At 44.6% G+C, this 27,746-nt stretch overlaps 1 protein-coding gene across 4 annotated transcripts; it reads right to left on the bottom strand.

Moving 5' to 3' along the window:
* Positions 1-929: 929 nt before the first annotated feature.
* micu1 (mitochondrial calcium uptake 1) lies at positions 930-27,746 on the bottom strand. 4 transcript variants are annotated; one of them, XM_030106175.1, is made up of 14 exons: positions 27,622-27,746; positions 22,735-22,899; positions 21,515-21,713; positions 19,697-19,859; positions 16,709-16,752; positions 13,792-13,803; positions 8,276-8,281; positions 7,435-7,549; positions 5,686-5,768; positions 5,072-5,272; positions 4,029-4,166; positions 2,973-3,081; positions 1,436-1,525; positions 930-1,273 (listed from the first exon to the last, which is right to left on the bottom strand). In XM_030106175.1, the coding sequence occupies exons 2-14, from the start codon at positions 22,896-22,898 to the stop codon at positions 1,113-1,115; spliced, it is 1,485 nt and encodes a 494-aa protein (XP_029962035.1). In that variant the 5' UTR covers position 22,899; positions 27,622-27,746; the 3' UTR covers positions 930-1,112. The 4 variants fall into 4 exon arrangements, with proteins under 4 accessions (XP_029962035.1, XP_029962037.1, XP_029962038.1 ...); XM_030106177.1 differs by lacking the exon at positions 8,276-8,281; XM_030106178.1 differs by lacking the exon at positions 13,792-13,803.

The following is a 27,746-nucleotide window of genomic DNA, read 5'->3' as shown; positions in this document are numbered from 1 at the left end:
CGGTGACGTAATGTGGAGAATTCATCCAACTTTTTGTTGTAATTGTCATTCCAGGCTGACGCCGACAAAGCAAACACGGCCGAGGAATACCGACGAGGGGTCCCTCAGCCTCACCCGCCGCCCGACGGTCGCTCCAGAGCCCCGCTTCCGACTGTCAGCCGTGATCTGCGGGCGAGAGGCGAGCCAGCTCGTTTCAGGCCAATGCAGCAGAGCGCGCACGCCGGCGGGCTGCAGGACAATCTTTTAATGGGCAGCGGAGGCCGAGGACTGCCCATCCTGTCCATTTCAATTAGACAAAACTGCTGACTGCTCCTGGGCACGCACACACACACACACACACACACACACACACACACACTACCATCATTTTTCTTTCTCTGGCACGTGCTCAAAGCCAGAGTAAGACCAGCGTGTTTCATTACGTACGTAGATTAGTCTTGCTAATCCATCGCCGTGTTCTCATGATTCAGAGATTGCAGATGAGAACGTGACGGGAAAACAATCCCAGTGGAGCAGGAAACATTCATTCACAAATGAGGCTTAAGATTTACATTATTAAAACATCTTTAATGGAGCATTTCTTTTTACATTTTCCTTATATAAAGTGTTTTGGTGAGCGATAATAATTAGAGGAATACACACGCTGAACGGTACATAGAGCAAGACGAGCATGGTTGATCTTTTACGGGACATAAAGACGGGAATAAAGACGCGAGTTGCGAACAACTCTTCTGCCGACAGAAGAAAACAGGCTAAACACAGCAGCTCAAGGTCAAATACGGTCGATTCTCTTTTAAAATATACTGAAGTTCTAACATTTAAGTGCAAGTCTTAGTGTCTGCCAAGCGGTCAAAGAGCCGATGCTGCATTCATCTATGTGAAAATGTTGACAAATACTCATGAGTGACACATCAGTGGAGCCTTTTTTCAGGACGCGCTGCGCCGCGTCAAGCCTCGCCAGTCACTAAACCGATCCTGGATCGCAGCAACATGCATTAATGATGGACGAAGCTCCTCCCAGCTGCGGCTTCAACGAGTTCGACGCAGGAGTTTGAAGTTCTGGAAACCTGTTGAAGGAGAAAGCCTTTGATGCCGCCGCCGCCGCCGCATCATTATGTCTTGGGCATGGCGAAGTCCCAGGCGGTGTCCTGGGCGCACTTCCACATGGCGCGCACCAGCCGGGTGAAGCCCATGTCCTTGGGTTTCTCCAGGCCGCGCATCAGCCGCTGCTTCATGATGGCGATGAACTCCTTGTTGCTGAGCTCCCCGTTCCCTGAAGGGGTCAAGCGAGGACGGACGCGGGGGGGGGGATGATGAAATAACAGAGGAGGAGTGAGTAAGAGGAGGCGATGACTTGCATTTATTGATGGTTTCCAGCTCGCTCGCCATAAATATTTAGAGCGGCCGGCTCTAATGAGCTCGGGCGGCTGCTTACCGTCGCAGTCGAACAGGGCGAACACCACGTCGCACACGTGGTCCGACAGCTCCACTTTGGCCACGGTGCGCGCCACCTGCTTCATGGTAACTGAGACGGAGGGAGGGAGGCACAGAGAGAGAGAGAGAGGGAGAGAGAGAGAGAGAGGGGGTCACTCAGAGAGGAGGATAAACACAGCCAGCGCGTTTCGTACATCCGCATCTCTGTACGGCGTGAAGACGGACGGCGAGCTGCAGAGTCCGTCATGACTGATTATTATTCTTCCAAGAGCTCTCGAAGAGGGAGGGAGGGTACAAAAAAAATTACCCAGAGTGAATAAAATCTTCCTACAAAATGGCAAGAAAGAAAGAAAGAAAAAAAGTGTCAAATCACACCAGTGAGAACATCATTAGTGGCCTTTTCTACCTTCGCCGAAGACAATGAGCCGTTCCAGACTAGACTCCCACGTTCGAGAAATTGTCCTGGACTGGTGCGAAAAAAAATCGCTGGGTTTGAGTACGAGATGAAAGAAACGGTCACACCCGACGTTCTTTCATCCCTGAAGAGTGGAAAGACGGATTCGGAGTCTGGACTACAGTGGGATGCAGATTTACTGAATCACATCAACACCGAAAAACCTAAAAGAAGCTCCAGGATGTTCTGCTCAGACATTCTGAACTCCATCAGCAGGATCCTGACAGATGGATATATTCAGCAATGCCGTGCTGAAGCTGATAAAGGAAACATGAGTAATTTAACCACTGATTTCACGCTCGGTAATTAGGCTTCTTGAGCGATGACTGTAAATACCTCCTTCAGCAGCGAGAGCGGCGCAAGTACAGCCTGCACTCTGCGTGACATTTAGCGCCGTAATATTTCAAATATCACACAAAAGGTTTTTTTTTTTCTTCGCAAAATTAAACTCCATTTAGGGTGTGAAAATGATGCTGTTAATGGATCCTGAAAGGACAAGCAGCGACCGGCTAGAACTGCACGCAGTCCGGTGCCCTCAAGCACGCTTTGGTGTAAGAAATACGTATGTTGCTGCAACAACATCGTAAAGTCAGGATAGTTTCAATTTGTGGATTTACAGACATTTTTTCTTCAAAGATAGATTTTTTTTTTTTGGATGAAAGAAACTGTCGTGGTGCAAAGGAGAGGCAGAGCGAGCATTAAATGATGGCTCAGCCCGAACCATCCACTCCCGGGCCGCCTAGCGGCGCTGGCATGTGTCAGTGGGCATCAGTCGCCCGAGCTGCGAGTTAGAAGTGATCTGTCATGCGCTCATCGGCGTTTCTTCAATTTAAATATGCATGCCACTGCAGGCCCTGAGGGTTAGAGGACGGATGGATGGATGGATGGATGGGCAAACGGCTGAGCTGGGTTTTAGGAGCAAAGCCAGGCCAAAAAAAAAAAAAGATGTGGGAAGCAGATCTGGCTGGCTGAGTGTTAACAGCTCTGAGAGGCCGAGGAGGAAAGTGACGGCAGGAAAGTCTGAAGGAGAGTAATTAGTGGGATTGGGAGGATGTCAGGGGGAAAAGGCCACGTGTGGGCGTACCTTTATCTATGGAGGCTCCGGCCATGTGGTAGAAGCTCAGGGCCGTGTCCACGTCGTTCACGTTCTTCAGGAAAGTGAAGAAGTTCTCCAGCTCCTCGAATGTGACGCCCTGGACAAGACAGGTGAGTATCATGTCAGAAAAAAACACAAATATAGTCAGTGGAACAGGAGTATTCACTCGTGGAAATTCTGTGGGGGAAAGAAAAAAAAAAAAAAAATCAGCAAAATATTGTCATGACAAGAGCTGAGGCAGCACAACGCCGGATCTGGGAGCAGCTCAGCGGCGTGACACAAATGACAGGAGGAGGTGAGCAGAAGCTCTCGACGCACATGGATGAACAGTGTGCTACGGACGGACAGGGAAACAGACGGCGTAAAACACACATAACACACACACACACACACAATCGGACTCGTTCGCAGCCACACAGCTGCCGGGCGCCCGATGAGCTCGTTTACAGAAAAGAGTGAACAGCTGGTCCCGGGCAGTAAATAACACTCCTCTCGTTTCCATTACAGGTTATGCCGACGTTGAGACGGCGGCGGCGGCGGCGGCGCGGGGTGAAGGAAGAGAGGGGGAGAGACGGAGGTGCAAGTTTGATTCCTCAGAAAAACAAGCTGAAAAACTTTCTCAAATTCATTTGTCTGCAGTAAGTGGAGATGATAGAGGAGGAGGAAGGAAAAGTCTGAAACAGAGCGAAGAGACACAGATAAGCTCAGACAGGGAGGAAAAAAAAAAAGTGGTAACTTGTGGTCGTTTTGATAAGAAGTGACTCTTCACAAAATAAAGACAGCGGTAGTTGGAGAAAGTGTCAATCAGGTGGACGCTAGCGTCAGCCGCCGAGTGGACCGTTCTCCCGCAAAGAAAATTTCCCAGAACAGCCTCCTTTTCTCCCTCGGGCACACACACCGTCTGTCACAGCCTCTCTAATGTAGGCCAATTAGTAAAAGCATTCACAGCGTAGCATCAAGAGCGCCGCGCGCCCACGGCCTGCCCGTCACTTCAGCCCCGTGTGTGAAGAGAAAAAAAAAAAGCACCTTGATTTTTTTTTCTACCTGTGCATCTTTAAACATCTTCTTCAGGCCCTTCTGCATCTGCTTGAGCTTGCGGGACTGCACGCCGCTGTAGGCCAGCAGCATCCCGCCGAACTGCCTCTCGGTGATCCTGCCGTCCACGGGGTCGTTCCTCTCGAACTCAAGGAGGAGAGAGAGAGAAACAGGAAGTGAGTGTTATGCGGCGCGACAAACGACTTAATAAGAGTGAGAGGGCGTGGGGAGATGGAAACGGTAAATATTGGTGTCAGGCTTCAGGTTGAATCACGCCGGGCGCCGGCGATACTAAATCTGCATGTGCGTTTTGAGAATGTTCCGCAGGAGGATGGCGGCCGGCTCCCGGCCGTGTCAGGTCGCTGTAGTCGATTTATATCCCAGCGTGTTTGACGGCCACCGGGCTCCCTCCCTTCCCTCAAAACGCCAATTTGTTCCACTTGGTGGAGGCAGTGAAAATAAACTGGGAGTTCAACAAATCCAGAGGTGACCGTTCGGTCACTACATCTCACTCCTGCTGCTCCGGAGCACAAACGGCCGAGCCGAGTCTAACGATGCACTGACAAACAGAGGAAACACAGACGAGTGACGGACCCATCAGGAGGACGATTTGAGAAGGAGGAATAAAAACGTGTCAGAAAAAGAAGCTTATCCCTTTAAAATGACATCGGCCTTATCTCTGACATTGTGGCATCATTAAGATCCGGCAGATAGCGTTTGCTTTCAGGCTGATTCCAGTCCTATTCTTGGAGCTTCAGACGCCGCGGCCCATAATGCTCCAGTGAATGAAATAAGGCGCCGCCCACACTAATCAAGCGAGACCATTTGTTCAACAAGGCAGATATCTGGACAGTTGCTGAGAGAGACTTATAACCAAGTTTATGCTTCTCAACTAATCCACATCTATTGTGTAAGATTATTGCTATTTCTTCCGTTTAGTCATTTGTGACGACAGGAACTCTGAAAAATAAAGTTCAAGGTCACATTCAACGAAGTGCATCATATCAGTGCATTTCCAGAGGATTTCTATTGCCTTTTTCCATTTCTCTTACCTCCAGCTTGAGCACATCGTGCTGCAGTTTCCTCTGAAACTCCAGGAAGCTGCCGATGGTGAGCTTTCCCTTCAAGTCTTCTCCAAAGAAGTAGGTGGTGAGAGCGGAGCTGCAGCCGGCCGTCTTCAGAGTGTTTCCTGTCGTGGAGCGGTCGCGGTGCCGCATGCCCATGCTGGTCTGAGACCGAATGATGCTCTGGACCTGAAGGAAGAACAAAACAAATGGCAAATTTCAGGAATACTTATATTCTAAAAACTCACATTCTGGATCACGTAAATGTTCAAAAAGTTTCACAAGTCTCACAGGAATTGTAATTTAATGAAGTAACTCAACATCAAAACGCTTGTAATGTCAGTGCGAGGCAGGTCTGAAGTATACGAAGCAATTTAATGAGTCTAATTTCAAACCGCGTATAATGAGCTGTCACACTGTAACATTAACACAGCTTGCCTGAATAATGCAAATGACTTACTCATCAGAAGCCCACATCTGAAGGTAGACAGTGATTTCATACACAGACTGACACGCAGCACTTATGAGTTGTTGTTGGAAAAAAAAAAAAAATCAGCATTTTGTGTGCAGCTGTTGCATGAAAGATGTGACCAAAGTCCGACCTGCTCGAACTCCTCCAGGTCCACTTCCCCATCGCCGTTCAGGTCGAACATCTTGAAGGCGATCTCAAAATTCCTCTGGGGAGCTGGACACGTCACACAAACACACACACAAAGGGGGCAAATTCTGAAATCGATCCACGACAACGTTAAATTCGGCGGTTGCACTGGATCGGCCCAAACAAACGACTTGAACGAGCGAATCAACAAAACCAACCGCAGGAGAGGGTGAGCAGTGGGCTCCGCACGGAGAAAACAGCCACTCTGATTACTGCTAAATCAACACCACTCTTTTCCAACAGCGATGCTGCAAGAACAAACTTCCCACTGCCTGGTTGAGTGAAGCTGCTACACATTTTGCATCAAAGTTGTTTGAATATGCGTTTGCTCTCCAATCGGGAAAAGTCCTGCATGTTGATTTCTGAACATCTGTCACAAAAACTACTGAGCTTTGACTACACAGCCAAAAGCCGGTTAAACATTATCTTTCCTGGCATTACTTCATTAGGCTCGAAAATCAGCACAAACACGAAGAGAAACTCAAAACACTCAGGAAACAAGTAGTGATGACAAGAAGTTGTTTGGATTCATTGTGTGCTCATTATCCTTGAAGTGGCCTCCAGTTTGAAAAAGATCTTTAAACCCCGATTTGGATCTTTAGTTTGTCGTTTTGTTGTGATTATATATCAAACAGCTACGCAGAGATGATACAAAACATTGATCACCCCTACGTTCTATATAATTCCTTCCAGTTGAGGAATACTGTGCTGCAGGAAGGAGCTCTGAAGGTGCCCCGAGTTCCCAGGATGCACCAAAACACCAAATCCATCATTACTAGCAAGAGCTGCAGCAACTCAGCCATCACATTAAGGTCAAAGTCACTGATCTCTTGCTTTTTTTAGCCAGCATATTGACTTCAGAACCATGAAATAATGAGATTATAAAGAGATAATAAATCCTGCTCTGCTGATCTGTAAATGGTTTGTTATACAACATCATAAATTGACCTGCTTTGCATAGATGTCAGAAATGCTTACATTTTTACGCTAATAAAAGCATTTAACCCTTTATTAGTTGAAACACTGAGCTACTTCGACTAAAAGGTCAAAAATATTTTCCCATTAATGACTCAGACTGCATTAAAGTGATAAATAAGTTCTACAACGAAGCGACGTGCGAATCTGGTGGCCGAAACATGTTCATTGTGCTTTTTTTCGTGGCCTTGTTAAATGGATTGAAAACAAGCTAAAGGCAAGTTGCCTTATCTGCTTAAAATGACTTGTCCTTGAAAACCTCCCCAGAGACTTCCTCCATACGAAGGGATTAGAATAAATGGTCTCGCTAAGCCTGGGGATAAAAGTTTACTAGCCACTGGAGAGGATGGAGTTTCATTTTCATTACCACGAACTCTGACATATTCAGAGCAAAAGCATTAATGTGAAATCTACTCCTTGTGCCCCGTACCAATGTTATTTAAGGCGAAAACAAACTGATTCTGTCAAACACATTTTCGTAGAAATCAGCTCGGCAGTCGCACGATGAAGACCGACGAGAACCGAAAACCATTTGTGAGCCAGCTCCACACTAAAAATATCGCAGTGAGATACTTCACACCTTTTCGCCTTGTGCCTGAAGAAGAGCCGGAGCAGATTGCACAGGAAGTACTTTCAAATTAAAAAAAAAAAAAAAAAAAAAAGGTCAAATGAACGATTGGATTTCCAGACAGCCCGCACAGTTCAACAACATACTCACTGGAAAGCACGGTGGTGAGGAAAATGTAGTCGGAGAAGGAGATCAGTCCACATTCTCCCAGTGTGTAAAATATGCTGTCCTCATCTGCAAACTTCTCCCTCTCCTGGGCTATTTTCTGCTCGGTCAGGTCACAGAGAGAAGAAAAAAAAAAAAAAAAAAAGGGCCTTTTAAGCATCTTTAATGTTATTCACAGCATATGGTTTAGTTCCTAGAATCACCCCAGGTGTGGTGTTATGTGTGTGAAAGCAGGTGTGTGTACGTCTGACACGTAACTGTATACACACACACCAGTCTCCCACACACACACACACACACACACACATCAGAAGTTACAGTAGACAACAGGTTATCTCGGTTACTGTCATGCAAGTGCTGCATACACATGAAGCCGCACGGACGGGTGACGATGGTAGTGGCAAACGATTAGTCGAGTAACAAACAGACTGTACTCACAGCGTGAAATCGACACGAAGAGAGAGAGAGAGCGAGAGAGAGAAAACATCACAGACACACACAAACACACACACTATTGATTCACCATATTTGCAGTATAACCCAGTGTAGAGATCATTCAAAACCAAGTGACTCTGACGACTCTTCACGAACAAAAATACACAGTCGACTCGATGTGTTTCTGTTAACATGTGTATCACCACAGCACTGCATGAGAGTGTGACTCCACCACATGCACACTACACACTCGGTGAAGAGAGACTTGAAAGAACAGTGTCCAACGAGTAGGACGCTCCACCACACAGACCGACAGTGCATGCCCAGGAGGAAGGGGGAAGGGGGGGGGAAGGGGGTCGGGCTGGGCTATGCCGAGCCCAGGTGGAGTTACCTCCGTCTGTAAAGAGGTCCATTTCAGAGGAGGAGGAGGAAGGAGAGACAATGGTTAGAGAGCATCGCGGCCTCTGCTGACTTTAGCAGGGCCTTGAATGACAAAGACACACATGTACATTCATTTTGGTGCACACACACACTTCCGCACACGCATTCAGAAACCATCTTGTCAGAAACAAGATAATTAGGGGATGCCACTCAAAATTAACAATTCAATTATGTCTCTTGGTTTGGAAAGTCTGTAATTCCAATTAGCGTGCATGAACAACAGTATCTGAAAATCAGAGAAGAGCGGGATAAGCATTTCTGACTATAAATATGGTGGCAGCTGAAGCATTACTGCCAGCGCTGACTGCGGAGTAATCAGATTTGTTTAAAAAAAAAGGGCAAAAACAATGTATTAACTAGGAAAGACATAGCTGAACATGAAAACTTGGTGGCACCCCCTTCTTAGCATAACAATTCCTTCAAATCCTTTTCCACCGAACCAACTCCCTCCTCATACGGCACTGACTGCATAATCAGGTTGCAAAAATTTAGCTTTTTTTCCCCCAATTTAAGTTGATTGTGTTTCCTGAGAAGGGAGTGGGAGCAAGACGGGAGGTCGGAGAGAGAAAGGTTATTTGTGGAGCTGCGCTACAGTTTGAAAGAAGGTGACGGAGAGATAAAGAAGGAAAACTGGAGAGTTAAAGATTCACAGGAGCATCAATGCAATAGAGAATTTATAACAAATAGATGTATGTTGTTTTTTATTCCCCAGCATTTCTGCTTGCACAAGAGGTTGGTGTTTTCCCTACAGTTCTACAACAACGAGACACACAGAAGGCCCTCTGGGTGTGACGCCAAAACCCACAACTCTGCTTTTCAGTGAGCAAAAACACACTAATGCTGCCCCACAGACAGCCACACACACACACAAGAGACATAAACACACTGGATCTTGTTCTAATGACCAGAGCAGCGGCACGGAGCACATTAGATGTAATTATCTACTTTTTCAGTGTCCTGAATCAAGGACAAAAACACCCCCAAAGAAAGGTCAAAATTCCAATGAATGAACACAAATCAGTGCATATTTGAGTGAGAGCAACTGAGTGTGCTGAATATAAAGAAACTTCTCTTCTTGGTGGTATTGTGAGAACATAGGCTAGAAAACTAGAACTGGCTCTTTCAGGATGTTGCTCCACAGCTTCCTCTGATGACGAAGGATTCCCTCTCCCGCTTTCTCTGACACTCTGTCTGATTTCATCTCTCCGGCAAATGAATGATGTAACACTGTGCGCTCAGACGGAGGTCGGGCAGAGCGAGTATCGAGCTGCGCTGCACGTTTCCTACTTGTACTTTTTTTTTTTTCCCCTCTGGAGCCCAGGTCTTATAACGGCTGAGGTGAAGGACGAGGCAAGAGTGGAAAACTGTCGCTGGTAGAAGCCTCTGGAAATACAAAGCATTGAGAGCTCAGCAAAGAAATAATAATTAAAAAAAAACAAAAAAAAAACAAAACAAAACAAAAATGCATTTAATTAAGTGACTTGATTTATGGCGTCAGATTTAGTGTGTGTATCAAAGCTTGAGTCGTTTGTGAGTTTTGAAACAGCAGCCCAGAGGAAGATTACGGCTATTAAAACAAGCCGCTTCAAGCGCCGAAACAACTCCCAACTACGTTTGAGGCGATATTTAACAGTCGCCGTAGACTCTTCCCAAAGCACTGAACGTCAAATGGCCGTAAAGCTAATCGCTGCAGCACTCAAGTTAATGAACACCAAACGCATCATTTGTCTGTACGTGAATCAGCGTCAGCTCCATATCATTCTGCGTGCATGTGAGGAGGAGTTCTCCGCCGGCGGTCTTGCCCCTGAGCCCGGCCGTGCGTTCACACGTGTCTTTACATGTCGGCCATTGTTCCGGCTGTGTCCGGATGATGAGCCGAACGGCCCGAAGAGGCGGCGAGCCGAAGCAGAAACACTGAGCTGGCACGGCCGGCGGCGGCGGCGGGGCGGGGAAATGCACTGCTATCGTTTACACACACGCGGACCGGGTTAAAGGTTTGGTCGGGGCTAAATCCCACAGTGCACGAGGCTAAAGAGCGGTCCAAAAGCTGCCCTGGCCAGATTCCAACGAGTCAAGCTTCAAGGAACCATCAAATCTCATTTGTAGAATTGTGCACACTCTGAGGCGTGCATGCAAGGGGATGAATGTTTCCGCTCATTTCACACAATGACTGAGAAACTCTTTCGAGGTACATCGCTCAAGAGGCTTAAACAGAAGCATTATTTTCATTTTTTATTGAGTGCCAAACATAAATTTTGTGCTGTTTATCAACAATTCCACATGATAAAATCGACCACATGGCAGCGCCGTCCTGAGGGCTTCCATTATATCACAGTGAGGAAGCTCGCCCTGCTCACATCCATCGTCATTATGTCAGAATGAAAGGAAACACGCAGCTGCTGAAGCGGCCGTGATTGAAATTAGGGATAATTTAATACACAATTTTGCACCCCACTTACATCATCATTTGGGGAACTAAAACTATGCAATTTGCAAGCCATTTATTTGGCTCCTGTTCCTGCCGCCATCGCGGTGTCCAGGCATCATCAGACGACCCTCTCTCCATAAATACAGCAGCTGCAGTTGGTTTTTTTTCCCACTGATCATCTCCAACACTGCAACTGCAGATCATAAGGTACAAGGAGGAAAGTGATTCATGAAATATTGTAGTTAAACCTTTTAAATATTAATTATCCCGCTAAAGGAATTATGTGTATAGGAGGAAAAGAAATGTCACCAAAAAAAAAAAAAAAAAAAAAGGCATGAATTTATGAGAGTGGGTGGAAATCCGCCTCTGGAGAACAAAACCTCAGGATGGAAAGAAAGAGAGAGAGAGAGAGTTAGAGACTGCTTACAATCTATTTCACCTTCTATTCATGTGTGTGTGGAGGGCGTGCGCGCGCTGGAGTGATGTCTGCAACTGAGTGACATTTCAATCCTTTGCACAGGTAAGTCTGAACAGAACCTGGTCCAGTGGAGCGTGGGGGGGGGGGGGGGGGGGGGGGGGGGTGATGGACGATGGACAGACAGTGCAAAATGAAAGAAATGGGGGGATGGTTGGTGGGAAAAGCATTAAAAATGAATGGGTTCCTTTATGTCTCCTGTTTGATGTGGTCGCTCTGGGTTATAGTCACTTTGGCAGGTACAATGAAAGATGAGAACGCAGAAGCAAAAGGAATCCCAAATGACGCGTTCGGGGGCAAAATCAACCCGGACCCGAGTCTGACGTCTCTGATCGAGGCTGAAAGAGCTGAGTGGACTCTACCGAAGTGACAATAACATTTAGGAAATCGTCACCAATCCGATCTTAGTGAACACAACAAACACTAAATAGTTCTTCTACAGGAGACACACGACAAGAAACTACAGGCACGATGACAGTGGTTAAAAAAAGAATAAGTTCTCCTTCTAAGCATTAAACCCAGCAACCTTTATGTGTGTAATCAGGTGTATCGGCAGAGAGAACATTAATGTATTAACTTTCCAACCCCAGTCTCAGGGGAAACTCCAAACCAGGTGGTGCTATCTTATAATTACACAGAATAATGACTGCCGACGTGGAAGACTCAAAAAGTACATTTTGCTCACTGAAAAACAGCAGCTGTCTAATAAGAGAGGCCAGAACAAATGATCTGACAGAGACAACCCAACCTCTAATAAATGAGAAGGGAAAACAGCCAGAGAATGAGGAAGAGGGGTCTGAAATATATAGTGCGTGTGAAATAGTTTTAGAGGTCAAGGATAACATGTGAGAACAGGAACAGAGTGAAAACATAAGTACAGAAAAAAGAAAAACAGTCATGACAGTCCGAACACCGGCCCCCGGGAGCTTCCTGTGAAAATCAGAAATCGGTGAACGCGGCGGCAGTTGGTATCACAAGCAGCTCGTTTCCACTGGAGCGGCCCCTCCGAGCTGCCTGTGAGCGGCAGGCGTCCGCTCCCAGCCACATTACCAGCGTACCAGGAGCCCGGCGTGAGGGGGGAGGCTTGAACACAGTTTACATGGACAGTCCGAGTGCTGCAGTCCTCCAGTCACTCTAAACCATGCTCTACAGAAACCATGCAGCACCCACATCGGAGCAATCCAGAGGATGTGAAGGCTCTCAAGCACATTAATTCAGCCTGGACAGGAGCTAAGAATAGCCAGATTCCAAACTCCCAAACCACCCCGTGATGCCACCATGCGCAGATAGGGGGCTCCACCACCACCACCAGTGACTTTCTCTTGTGAGATGCAGGCAATAGAGCAAGTGCATGCTGGGGGAAAAACGGCTGGAGTGCCAAAGCATGTGGAAAGCTACGGCTGATACCTCTTGGAAATGAAATTATGAGAAGTAAATGTGTTTGTGAAGCAAGGCAAACGGAGTGCAGGGGAACAGCGCCGCTAAGACTTCACCTGACCGGCTACTTATGCATCTCAGCATTTGCAACACTAAAGTTTCGTCATAAACTACAAGCACAAGTGTCCGAAATTTACTTTAGTGGTAGATTATAAATTATACAACAGTGCTGCCCTGTTTAATAATCCCTGTCAAGGCAAACTATAGTCTCCACTGTTAATAATTCAACAGGAAAGGCATGGCACGCAGCTGCCGCCAACAATAAAGGGCACCGGGACAGTCTATAGCTCAATGTCCGATTAATAATACAGAGATACGGTTAGCATATTTAATACGAGTACACACACAATGCGGCGTGTGTGTACTTTGGTATCTGACACTCCCCGTCGTTGTGAGGGAAACTGGTTGTGACCTGCCCTTCGCCGCGCTTAGCTTATCGTCATATTGTCTTGACTGGCAGTCATTCAGATCGAGGTTGAACTGTTTTGTGCGCGGAGCCGACTGGCCAGGGCTCAGTGGTCTACACACACCAATTTAATGCAATCACACAGTCATCTCCGATCAAATGCAGCAGGATGTGAATTAAAATGAAGGTCTAAATGACTTACAGCCACACCTGGCCTGTTGTTAAGTGGCACTTAGCTTTTATTTGAAGTTTTACATGATATGCACAATAAAGGTTATTTATTCGGCTCCCGCCCACGGCCTTTTCTTCAGCATCTGCTGCAAGTTTACAGTGGCTGTAAATACACAGTTTTATCTGCGGTCTACTCACTATCCTGTTAGAAAACATATGCACTGACCACAGTTTCAGTGAAACTGTTCATACGGGTCACGAGCCTCACCGAGGCTTCGACACTGGTGTCGACACTGAGATGTGATAAAAGCTGAAAAACTATGGATTTATTAAGCCGTTCCCCTGAACTAACAACAGTGGATAGTCAAGTCCTCCGTATAACTACAGAGGTGTGAAAGAGTCAGTTATCAAAAGGTAGAAAAGACAGAGAGAGAGAGAGAGAGAGAGCAATCAAAGGAAGAAAAGAGGGAGAAGGCAGAGGCTAAATAGTGCAGTTTTTTTTTTTCTTTCATTCAGGTGAACACATGCTGCTCGGCACACACCCCATACCTGCCAGAAGTCCTGCAGAGAGGGAGGGGCAGAACAGGAAGGAGGCGAGGAAGGAAGGAGGGAGGGAGGGAGAGAGAGAGAGAGAGACAGGAGAGGGAGGGACGGGGGGAGTTTTTGGAGAGAGATCGGGGATCATTTCATGGAATGATTTTGGGGGGGGTAGGAGACAGAGAAAAAGTGGAGATATTGGGAGACAGGGAATTGAGGATGATCATTATTCACAAGGAAGAGAAGAGAGAGAAAATGCAGCAATTACTTGCTTTGTGATCAAGACAGGATGGCTGATAGGACCATGTGAGAATAACAGTTAAAAATGTCACATCAACATCAGATCATGGCAGGCTGAAAGCATCCCAACGTCTTTAAAGTTGAGGAATAACCGACAGGAGGGCAGTAACCGAATGAACATGTAATCACATGCAATCGCAATTAACGACTTCCTTAGCGTCGACAGAGAGAAGTCCTCACTTCTCTTCGCCGTGGACTTCAGCCTCCACCAAGCCCCCAGATGAAATGCTCCATTTGTGCTTCTCCACGCCCTCCATCAACTTCAATGATTTACACACTCCAGATCTTGCGTCACCGCCACTCGCTCAAGCCGTTTTCGTCTTTGTCTGCTCGATGGCAGCTTTTCAGATTCTTGAGAGCCAGATTTCAGGGCTTGGCAGGAAGTTCAAATGGTTGATTCCTCCTTCAACTAGCTGGAGGTGACTGTTAAACCAATGAGAGAGAAACATGTGTCTCTAGGCAAATAAAAAAAAAGAAAAGGGGGTGGGGGTGGGCAGCAGAGCCAGGGAGGGGCGAGAGCTCTCTGGCCAAGGCAGAAAAATCTCAGGGGACAAACAAAGCTAAATACAGTATCGGAAAGAGTCACGTGTCCAAGACATTTGCATGGCAAATAAAGGAAGCACGAGGCCTGGAGATATGGGCAACATTTACATGAGCAGACGAGGCCTGTCGATGAACAGTGCTTCGTTCCTGTTTTTTCTTTAAACTTGGTGAGCAAAGGTTCTGAAAATATTTACACAAATTAAAGTTGTGCTCAACCCCAACTGCAGAAAGTGCAACCCGTGACACTGAAACGCATACTACGTACTTCCTCAGTAGAGTAAGTCGATGAAGCACAGACTCATTTCGACCGGGGGGCTTGTGAATTTTGTAACGAGGTCAGAAACGATGATCGTTATACTGACGACGTGCTGCTGCTCAGAATGAGGATCAGCTGCAGGGAGGGAGAGACGCAGCCTGGCATTTATGACGGACCAGTAATGGTCATAAATCAATATCAAGGGGAGCGACGATGAAAACAATGACGACGGCGATTTACATTTATTGATTACAGTTTCCTTACTTTGGCCATGAAAATGTGGTCATTCAAATACAGAGAGAGGAGCTCCTTTAAGCCGCTATGTGACCGCTGGGGACTAACCTGCTCTCATTGTCTTTAAATAGATCATTACACAGAGGCCACAGTGCCACTGTGTACATGCCCCTATGACAGGTTCCACTGACTATAAAGGGGCTTTTCTATATTTAATTACCTGGGCACTAAAGAAATTCTGATAAATCTAAGATCTGTCCTCTTTATCATCTTTTCAGTTGATCCCTTTTCAACGGCTTTACAGCTCAAACAAGCCTTCAAAAGCAAGATATTCAGATTATTAGGGGACGCTCCAGAAGCATAAAAGAGAGTGGACCGCAAAGCAGCACCAGAAGCAGAGATGTAAAGATAAAGTAATAAAGAATAAAGTCAAAAGACAACCATCAATTTGCTTCCCTTTTGAAGAAATAAGCAAAAAAAAAAATCATATAAAAAAATAATTAAATATTCATTTTGTGAGATCTAAATATAAAATAAACCGAAACATGGAATCAAAGAAAAAACAGCAGATGACAAATACTCAATAGTACTTTATCATATACTTCAGCAAACATGTATTTGTTGAAGGTTACCTCTCTTCCTGTCTGTCGTCTAGGCGCTTATGAAGAGTCAGATTTCATTTAATGCCATTTTAGACCAAAAAAATAAATAAATAAATAAACGTACTTTCATTTATATTGCACTTCACAGGAAGTACTTCTTTATGCTACTGCATGGTCATTATATTTCTATGAACTGAGACTTGCTATGTGCTCAAGTTCGGATGTGAGGTGATCCTATTAATTTTCTTATTTTTAAGATCATTTTTTCCATGTCTTTCCACACTATAGACATAATTTACAACCTGACACTCAATTCACCAGGTGTGTGAGCGTATTTTAATACCCACTGTGCAAATACATCGTCTTGAGTTACAAAAGTATAATTCCTTAATAAGATATTAACATGAAATTTTCACACACTTCTGTTTACACCAATAAAGTGCAGCTTTATTTGTACTTTAATTTCTCTTTATATGGAAGTACTTAAACCATTTAGTTTTTGTGTAAAATGGTGAAAATGCATAAGTAATAATAAGGATTGTGTATTATTTAGGAAAGGCAGAATATTATATTTCTGAAGAAAATTTTCCAGTGTTTTGAGGCACATAAACACATCCACTGCAATGAACTGTATGCAAACACTTCAAGGGCAGATTTCTAACAAACTCAGAGCATAAAACTGAATTTATCTGCGTGGCCAGAAGAATTAGAAGAAGAGAGTTTTTTTTTTTCCCTTTCTTCCTACATAAACAGACTCTTCAAGGCATTTTTAAACGGTCATTCTGGGGAGTAAACCCCTCTGGTAGAAGGAAAACAAGCAACAATACATTTTAAGACTTTCTGGGGGAATGCAATACTCATTTAACTTCAAGCGTATTTGCAAAATCCCATAACATTTAGTTTGGAATGAATTTGTGAAGCTGATTTTACAAAACCTCACCAATAACTAAACTGATGCTCTCTTATCTTCTCAAGTACGACGGCCACTCCTTACCTTCCCGTCGTAACGCTTCACAATGAACTGATCCAGGCCGAGGTCTGAGGAAGAAACAGGGAGGGAGATAAACAGAGACGTGTGAATTAGGATGAACAGAACACAAACCAGATGCGAGGCCGACTAGTTACGCCGGGGGCACGGTGATTTATGCCTGGCGTTAAAGCAGAGCAATTATATTTACTTTGTGTCATAGCTGAACCTTTCATAATCAATGACATGTTCTCAAGATTAATAGTGGCCATTAATAACCCATTTCCAGTTTGCCAGTTTTTTTTTAAATAAACAATCATGAGCATTCAGATTTGGCGATCCTGCTCATCAGTTACGACACAAGTTCCCAAACACTGATTTATTAGAGAGACCCGGGTACGCTGACCGCACAGATCGACACTATGAAGTGTCTGTAATTCTCCGCAGAGCAGCTTGAAATGAGAATTTCGAAATGTTTAATATGTCAGAAAACCAATGTAGTTACATAACGACACAGCGTCAGCAGGAAATATGAGTGCTTAACGACGCAGACGTTAATGTTTGAATTACAGCATGGCAGCAAAACAGTTCTCTTACTTTATTAATGTATCTAGAAAGAGGCCATAAAGGCAGGTCTACCTTGATTTCAATTAGTAGTACCCTTTAATGAGATGAAGACTTTCTGCTTTTAGAAGGAACTGTTTTCATCAGTTAATTCATACAACTAGCAGTACTAGTGCATTAATTTAAAAAAAAAAAATCCAGGAGTCACACAAGCGTCTTTATATCACATGAACGACCGGCTGCGCACTGGCCTGCCAACACAGCCTCCAATCCCATTAATTTTAGGAAGTCAGTACTGGGTTATAATCTCATTAAAGCGAACACTAATAAAGTGAATTATATAGTTTGGCAAGTTTTGAAAGTTGGCTCCGTCAGCATTAGTGGAGAGATTCCCAGTCCAGGTTTCTCCAGACGGCCAACAATCTCCTGCTCATTCACCTCCGGTCCAGGTGGCGCCATCAGGGACAGGATGACTGGGCTGAGGGACAACTGCTGAAATATGTCCTCTTGTGGAGGCCGTTTATGAGGCATCTACCATTTGCCTATCCAGCAGCTAGTTGTATTGAAACATAGTTGTATTCTTTATGTAATTTTTCATTGGAGAAGGAGCAGAACTGCAGGGCTCAGCTGCATGTTTTCAGTCTAAGTGTGCTCCAAATCCAAATGTGATGGCAAAAAAGCGAAAGGGGACATTTGAAATGGCTCTTAGCTTCTGTCTCCAAACAGAATGTCAGATTTGTCAAGTGTCTTTTACTACAGATTTCTAAGGCGGAGTTTCTGTCTTTGCAATCTATCAACTAAAAGGGATTCATCAAGTTTGCGACTAATTCATCATCTAAAAGAAAAACTGAGGCATCAGCAACTTTCTAGACTTTACTAATATTGATCGGAGAGTCTCTTGGTTAAACTCTCTTCAGTTTGGAAGGATCTCTGAGAACAGAGGACGGCTGTCTATGAAGGAAACTTCAGTTACTTTCGGCTTTTTCATCTGCTTAGCTGAACTTTCCTATTCCCAGTTGTGCTCAGCTCATCACTACTTTAATTCCTATTTAGTGGAGGGCAAAGGAAAGGATGAGGAAAAGGAAGAGCTGAGGAATCATGAAGAGAGGAAGTATGGTCGTGGGGCTAAGAATAGGAAGTCCCTGAGGCAAAAACTAGAGCAAGTCGTGAACGTGATTATCAAACGAATGTGCTGAGGTGAGCGGAAACGGCGGCACATACGTGACATGCTCCGATAAGTCCTTATTAAGTGTTAACAGCCGGCTTGACTCCTAAACTGTGAATGAATGTGCCAGAAGTGACAGTAACCAATGACAACTCAACTGCGAGCATGTGATGAAGGCTAATGCGCTCAATGGAACGTCGCACCCATCTAAACTGAGTTTTGGTGATGAATAATAATGACACATGTAGACGGGAGCGGCACGGAAACCCCGCCGATGCCGCGCGAAGCTCCCCGCCTCCCGCAGCCTCCCACGGCTGAAGATCAAATATGTCAGCTGCTCCATGTGTGACGCCTAAGATCCGTTCCAGTTTGAAGCGGTTAATTGATACACCGACCGCTGCGGATGATTCTCTGCACAGCATGCTCAGACACCCCCCCCCCAATATTTCATAGGCGGTAAGGTCATTACGCCGCGGACTGTCATGAGAGCAGAACCGCCGAGCGCATGCTAAGTGTCGCTGCAGCTGAATGGGGCGCCAGGTGGGGAGGAGGCGTGTCGGGTAACGCCGCGCCGAGTGGGGTGAGATGATCGCAGCACCGTCGACCGGAAACATCCCATCCACAGGAGTGATGATCATTGGAAAAAAAAAAAAAAAAAAATGTCTGAGAGCTAAGTGCTTTTCATATGATTAATTATTTCCAACAGAAATGCCTTAAAATTTAGGGGGCCTGTTGCAGTGTTTTTGGCATTTTCTCCAGTCAATTATGATCTCCATAAAAGACAGCCCTCCTTCAATTTGAGATCCTTATTTTTTAATTTCACAGGGACGTACATGTGTATGACAGAATTTGTTACTTACAAATATGTTCAGCATTGTGAATGCTTGCGGAACACAGCATCCATGCATTTCTAAAGAATTCAGATTACTCACCTTTCAACATAAATATTTTCTTTCTCTATTAAACATGAACAATGTGGTGAAGCACCTTTACTGGCAATTATTTACAGAATTATTCATAAATCTATGGAAAGATTTTGTGGAATTAGTGCTTTTTCAATGCAGTGCAAAGAAAGCAGCAACTATCAACTATCGCCTTTCAGACATGCCCCCTTGTGTAAAAGATTTATTTTATTGATATCCTATAGTCTAGATGATGAAATCCCCAGTTTCTTGCAAATTCTCCACTCAGAGACATTACTTATGAGTTGTTGTGGCCTCAGAGCGGTTCGGGTTATGCTGCAATGGCGACGAGGATGAGGCAAAAGGGAAATGGAGGAGACTCACTCTCTGGCTGCTTCTCGTTGGGTGTGATAGAGCGGATGAAGTCCTGGGGTGTCATGTAAACTTCCGCGTCCCCGTGCTCGCTGATGACCTTCAGCGTGGCGAAGTAGCGGAAAATCTTGTCTGGGGTGGAGTAGGCCCTTATCCTGTTCTCATACTCCATCACCTGCACAGGTTCGGAAGTGAGATTCACGCATTTAGACAAGTTTAATACATGCAAACATTAGCAAGATCAAAGGAGCAGCTAAATTTCAATCTGGTACTGAAAGTAAATAACCTCCAGGAGAGTTATGAGTGTGTGAAGGGAGTTAAAGAAGTAGGAGGCGGCGGGACAGCGAGCTGTCAGCCCTGATGAGGAGGCATATTATTCTCCCGGCTCTATCAGGATGGCGCTCTCGGGTCGTCACTCTGACTGACACATGAAGGGAGGCCGAGGACTCGGCGCAGTCACACACATCCGCGGACGCCACAGAAATCAGAACAGCACTATCAGCGCGTCATGTTTTCGCTGGGAAAATAGGAAACCGAGTCAACTCTGCTGCTGCACATTAACCACCTCAATGTTTATTTTGACAGGGCCATCAGCGTTTCGGCGGAAAGTTTCAAACAGATGCGGCCGAGCTGAGGAACTGACTGGTGCGGCGTGCGTTAAGAAGCCGTGTTCAGCCGCTGGTTATTCTACGTGACAGCGAGTGAGTGCGTACACTGGAGAAACTCCCTCCGGGAGGAGGAAAACGCATTTTAGAGCTTCAACTTTTTGAGGCCGTTATCAGGTTCCAGTGTGTGAGAGAGTGTTGCACAGACTTTGATCAAATTACACACTCTTCTCAGGTCGGTGGCCATTACATGCTTCAGTGTTGATTCCGCTGCTTTGGCAGGCATTAATGGTGTTTGGGGAAATCTCCAGGAGTGTGTCCCCGGCAGAGATCACCCTCCTGTTTGGATAAGAGGTTATAGCACAGCTGTGTGGAAGGAAAAGCCAGGCTTGTGCCGTCGCCTCCCTCCAGCTTACATACTAATCTCCCTATCATTCCCACTAACAGAGACAAAAAAAAAAAAAAAATTATCTTTTGCTTTCAACCATTAAAGCAGTCTCTTTCTTAACCAAAAATACACATACATAGACATGAGGATAAAAATCACTGTTCTTTTTTCCCCCTCTCGGATTTTCGAAAAGAGTCGTTCAACATCTGAGAAATGGTAATCAGTTTAAAAGTAAGAAGGTGAAAGCACTGAATATTAAACACACATTACAGTGGAAAAAAAAATCCCCTCCTGCTGCATAACTTTGCATTTGAGTCCTGTTTCAAAGACCACATTTATTTAATGGCCTCACACTTCCCACCAAACTTACTGTAAAACTCAATCCATATTCCTTTGACGCATGTGGACTGCAGGCAAGAATCGCCGTGCAATATTCACATCTCCAGCCAAAAGCCAGCTGTAGTTGTACTACTGCATCACTTTACTTTTGCTGTTCGCACACCTTCATTCTTACCCCCACCCCCCACTCCTTTTTGCTTGGCATCTCTTCAAAGGCTCTTCATTTTTCTTGTGTTGCCTTTTTTTGTCCATCTGCTACTTAATTAACAGCAATAAAACAGTACAGACGCCACATTTGTGATGTTTATGACAGCAGAGTCGCATGCTGATTACCTGTGTGTCGCTCTGCAAACATTCTGTCAAAATATGGCAGCGTTTACATATTGGACAATGATTGGGGGGCCGGGGGGGGGGGGGGGGGCTTTCAAAACACCATTCAGGAGAAGCATCAAGCAGGAGTCTGACTGAATGGCTCAATGTTTATTGTCTATTGATTACCTTGCGGTCACGGAATCCAGAGCGCGGCTTCTTTTTTTTCCCGTCGCCGCCGTCGTCGTCTTGCGCCGCCTCCTCCCCGCCGCTGGGCTCCACCGACTTCTCAGACTCCGTCTCTGGGCATGTGTCTTTCACGAAGTCTGTTTCTTCTCCACCTGCTTGCTCCGAGTGTCGAACAGAAGGGCCTGCATCTGCATACGCTCTAGTTTAAGAGAAAAAAGAAAAAAAGAAAATCAAACAAAGGCACAAGATAAAAGATACGGATGAACATCTGAGGAATAAAGTCATGCAATCTGACCAGATGGTTAACTAGCAGAGTATTTAATATTGTATCATTTAGCATTATAACTAGTAGAGCCAAAACAGTATGGAGCAGCCTACTTAGCATATAGACATGGACTGCAGCTGTAATGCAAAACAGAGCTGACAAAAGAAGAGGAAATGAGGAAGATTACTGCTGCGCTGCTGTTGCTCCTCCGCTCAACGCAAAGAGGTTTACTGTGACAAACTCCCACTTGACCATTTTTCTGACTAAATTGAAAATTGGAATAATAATAATAAATAGCCGGGTCCGTCGGGGGGCCAGGCAGAATGATTCAGTTTAATGAGACAGCGGGAGAGCGAGGCCCGGGGTGAAGGCCTGGAACAGTCTCGTCCCATCAGTCTCAAATGCCCCGAGGCGTCATCCATCACTCTGCCTCCTGCAGCCTCGTCACTCCGTCCCCGAGGAGCTCTCACGTAGACGCCCTCCGTGCCGCTTTGCCTTAACTAAACGGCCTCCTCTTTAGTAAAAGATCGCATTAAAAACACTGAACCCGAGGAAAAAAAAAAAGTTGACTCAAACTACGCCGAGAGCTGCTATTTAACGGCAAGTGTTCTTATTTATGATTTGAAAACGTCTTCCAAGAGTTGGGCTATTCATGTGGATTACCATGGCTTTATATAAAATCTATAAAAAAAAATATTGCCAGAGAGATGCATGAAAATTGCAAACCCCAGTCATGTCACACTGTTGCAAGTAGCACTAGAGCTGGAGCCAATTCCCACTGACAGTCAATCACAGGGCTGTGTGCAGACCGGCCCGGATCCAATTGCCCCCTTGACAGCCAATTGCAGTAATTTCAAATTGAAATGGAGTGGGGGGGGAAAAAAAAAAAAAAGGCATTACTATTATTATTTTCTCAAGAGTACAATTTAGTACTAACTAAACAGGTCAGCTGTACCTTGTCCAGAGTAGTCCAGCACTCGCAGACACCCCGGTGACCCCCGCCAGAGCCGCCAGCATCAGTCTCCTCCGGTCAGGCCCTCGCACTGCGCCGCTGTGATAACGGCGAGACAACTGCGAGAGCCCGACCGCAGCCGCGGACAACGCCCGCAAGCGGAACATTCTGCGAAAAAAGACAAAAGAAACGGTGAGACAAGGCAACGGACACTTGTGTTGTTCACTTTCATGTACAATACACAAACTAAGCTCAACTAACTGCACTAAAGTTGAAAGAACCATTTTTTAATTAACATTTTCAATATCGTATGATAGATTAATACATGAAAAAGTCCATTTGGAATTTAGTTATGAGCAGATTTTTTAAAATTACGTGTCGGATTTGCTGCAAATAGAAATAGTAACGCAAACAATTCATACAGCTGATTTATATATTTAAAAAAAAAAAAAAACTCCATCATCAATCCCGAGCTGACTAAGGCTTTTGAAGAGACACTTCTTGAACAGAACAAAAAGAGAGAGAAAAAAAATACTGAAGGAGAACTGTTTCAAATAAGAAACAGAAAATGAGCTTTAGACAAGGGAAAACTGTGCTTCTTCGATCTCACCACAGAGAAAGAGGTGTCACTATGTCAGGAGTTTATGCTGATGACTTTGACAAAAACTGAAGCACAATTTACTCGAGTCGTGATCACAGCATTTTCGGGCGACATGCCTTCCCATCTGGTGTGCGGTTAGCCATTTGAGCAATGAGGGAAAAATCCAAAGCACAAGTCAAAACAATCCCCCTTTTCATGTGAAAACTATTGGATCATGGGGTGTGACGCTGGATCCAGCATTCAGCTGGACTACAGACGGGAGGAAAAGGAGCCAGCACATGTGGGGATTATTTTCAGGCAGTTTCTCCAGGTGATGTTCCAACATGGCTGGACGCGGAAAATAAAACGTATGCAAAGCTTGATAAGGCACAACGCTCGCTGGTTTTGCTGCAGATGCATGAGAATTCACAAACACAGCTGACACACTGTTAAAAACAACACAGCAAAGTGAAACTATTATGAAACATGATAAAAATAGCAGACAGTTCGCCATCATTAACCACTTAACTCTTGGGCAAGGATTTGGAGAAAACGAATTAACTAATTAATGCCTCCAATAAAGGTAGTTCTGTCTGATTGGGTCTCTTAACACGGCTCTCCAGGCTGAACGGTACCTTCAAAAGCCAAAACACGAATATCCAGGAATCCTCATACATCTTGATTATTAAACAACAGATAATGAGAATAAAATGAATTGCTGCAGAACTGTAAAACTTAATTTTTGACCGTATTGTTGCGTAATTCTTAAGTGTCACGGATAGACGATTAACAATTAAGTGAGGGGCTACCGGTGTGTATCTGTGTGTGTGTGTGTGTGTGTGTGTGTGTGTGTGTGTGTGTGTCTCTGTGTGTGCGCTTTTTTTAAACTATGCCATGGGAGAGTTCACCAAATTGATGCCTCAGCCTGTCAATATTCCATTAACAATGTGAGCGCCAAATGTTAAACGGATTCATTATAAAGGAAAAAAGAAAACATGGCATATGATAATTAAAGTGCTCAGCAGGCCATGACAGTGGGCGCTGAAGGGAACTGGGGAGAGAGCGCTGCAGACACACTGACAGCAAGCACTACACATGAAGTGGCAACACTTAAACCTATAGAACAAAACAGGACCACCGACAGGAGTGTGAAAAGACAGCTTTGTCATTACATCCCCACCTCCAACATGTTTGGGACGATGTGTGACCAACAAACATCTAACCGTTTGTCGATGACATGTGGCTTTATAGAAATTACTAACATATTTATATCCAGATTTCATTTACATTTCACACATCCTCCTCTAGTGATTGAACTTTTATACACTAAAAGCAGTGGTTTTGCATACTTTCATTTCACAGTGCAGTGTGTCAGGGGGGCGGCCAGTTCAACACAGAGCAAGAGACACACACCCACAAACACAATACTGACACTTCAGGGGTAATTCAGAGTGCAATTAACATGAATTAGGCTTAGCAAACCCACACATGCACAGGGAGACCATGCAACATCCATAGAGAAAGGCACAAACACGCCTGTAATGGCATATCATCTATTTCAATTAATGTGTTTCCAGGAAATTGTATCCATAAAGTCTAAATATCTGGTTTGACAGAGTCTTTATTACTGATTCCCTCCTACAAACATCAGTGAACTCCATGCCAGACGAACCTCAAAAAGCCACAAAATGCTCTGGGACAATCATAATGAACAGATATGTTTGTCCCTGATCTTTCTGACTCCTATCTGCCAGCTGAGGGCCGCTCTCCTTTCGGCCAGGGCATTTAATGCTCATCCAGACCTTTTGATCAGAATTTGTATCAGCTGAGTTGAAATGAAGCTTTATCAAAAGGGGGGAAATCTGTGATCTGTGTAAAAATCCCTGTTGGGGGATTAGAATTTGTGTGGGAAAACAATTTTAAAAATACCAATGCTCTATTGTCAGTAAGTACCTCAAATATACGCAGTGAGTTATATCTCATAAAAACAGCCACTAAAACTAAACATAACTGCCTTTTTCTATTTGTTATGGACACATTCCCTTTTGGTTATAAATTATTGAGTCCTACTCCTTCAGTTTGACTGAATTTGGTCAGGCAGAGTTATTGTCTAATCTCCAGGGTCTACAAAGTGGGAGAGAACTCAAGGAGCAAATTTTACTGTTCAGTTCAATTCTACCTCTATGTATAAATCGAAAATATACTCCAGGAAGCAGAAATATAAATTGGCTGTCTAACTGCTGTGAGTGAGAAAACCATTGCAGAAATGAAATGTCAATATTTTGTGAACTGCTGCTGTTGGATTTGCTCGGGGCTGCAAACCTGCCAATGCTTGTACTGTACCATTCCTTTGACTTGGATCATAACACATGACTGGCATTTAAACAGTTGCACTGTTGAACAAAATATCTATATACCGGTATCTAGATTTAGGGACTACTGTACCCATTAAGAAAAGATAGACAGTAATGTAGCCACTAAACCTAATAAAAAGTCTCATCATTCAGAGAGACGTTTTCTGAACAGAAATATCACGACATACACCGATCAACCAGAATGTTATGGCCTCCTCCCTCATGTTGTGCAGGACTCAAGGCTCCGCTAAACCGCTCAGTTTAGTAGTGAGGAGTGGACTCATTTGAAGTGTGCGCATTTTACTTGGACTCATTTTAATAGATATAGAAGACTGCAATCTGGGAACACACCCAAGGCTGCAGTTATGCAGAAGTTCTTCCCACCCAGACATCCAACCATCGAACGCCTCCAAATCTAGCATCTATTATCATCTATCTTTACTGTTTCTGTCAAAGCATTGATGAAAAATATTAACTCTCTTTCCAATATTTGCCATTCATTAACAGGTACCAAGACAAAAACATTGTGGGTGTTAATTTCACTTCACCGGTCAGAGCTCATATTAAAACTGATCAGGGTAATAGAAGGCATGTAAATGTAAGATGAAGCTTTTCCTCAAGGTGTTTTTAAAGTTGACAACACGTTAACTTGAAAGTCACTTCTCGTCACCTTTTCACTCGAAAAGCAAAGAGTGCCACATGTGAAACATAATCCATGCTGAAATGAGGCTGTCAGGAGGAATGTCAAAACAGTCTTGTCAAGGGCTATTTTGCCTTTTAGATCTCGGTGAAGTTGCATTGCATTATAAGCGATGCAAGGAAAAAAAAAAGCACGAGACCTAAATTTACAATAAACTTGGTCATCTGCCTGCAGTCCACAAAAGACTCAGAACAGGGAACAGCAGCATCATCTGGACAACCTGGAGCCCAGAAATTGCGTTCACTGAAATGCTCTGGGATGTCGCCGGATCCAAGCCATAAACATACACAGAGAAATTTGACTATTGTCATCAGTACCAGAAGCTCAGACAGAAAAGCTCACTTATCAAGAGACATCGGCGCTGCTGCATTTGACAGCTTCATTGTTTCAAGACAGCAACAAACGACCAACAAAAACATGCAGGTCTTCTTCACTGAGGTAGCTTGGGAAAATCACTTCAACATCCATCAAAGGTTGTCAAATGTGCATAAAGCAGGACTGACAGACAACTGTGAAGAGGTGAGGTGACTAAGAGGACAGAAATCTATCTAACACAGTCGGACTGGACGATCAACTTTAAAACAGAGCTTAGCTGGTTAAAAACCAGAAATTGTTAACAGAAATTAAGGAAATCAAAGGTTCCAAAGGGGAGGCATGTGTTTAGGTCACAAGGTGAAACAAACAGACACAATCTCTGGTTTTGTCAGGAATGAAAACAGAAATAGTTGAAATTAACACAAATATCTTTTGATGAAACAAACCTTGTCAAACGAGAAGATAAGACTGTGTGGTGAGAAAAACCACAATAAACCTGTGAGTTGTGGCCTGAAGCATGCAACGACTAATACATTAATAAATGTTACATTTACAGCAACTATAGTATGAAATTTAACATCAAATGCAGCAGCAAAAACCTGAAATCACGATTTGCCCTCACGATGCGGGAGGACCACAGTGTTTTGTTTTTAGCTCCCAAGTTAACTTCACTGACAACCGCATGCACAAAACAAGGTAAACCAGAGATCTGTCTGCAACAGACACATTCCCAACACTACAGTTAATTTCATAAGACCTGTTAGTGATATGCAGCAGCGACCGAGCAGCAACACGCAGATAATTGTTTTGGAGCACAGCTGTCCTTTAGCCTGCTAGCTAGCTGCTAACTGTTAGCTCGTCGCGGGACTATTTCAGCGGTTCGTCACTCGCCGTGTTGCTAAAAGTGGGTTTGAGCACATTCATATAATGCCGTCACTCACATTAACGGCGATCAAAAGCAGCAGCCAGCAGAGAAATTGTTGTCTTTATCCTCGGTCTTCAACTCGTCCGTCACTGTAGAGACGGAGCACAGCAGCGCTTCCCGCAGTTCCGTGTTCAGGGGCGG

Source organism: Salarias fasciatus, chromosome 13, assembly GCF_902148845.1.
Source record: "Salarias fasciatus chromosome 13, fSalaFa1.1, whole genome shotgun sequence".
Taxonomy (NCBI): domain Eukaryota; kingdom Metazoa; phylum Chordata; class Actinopteri; order Blenniiformes; family Blenniidae; genus Salarias; species Salarias fasciatus.
Note: the sequence above shows the minus strand (reverse complement) of the source record. Positions and strands in the feature narration are given on the sequence as shown.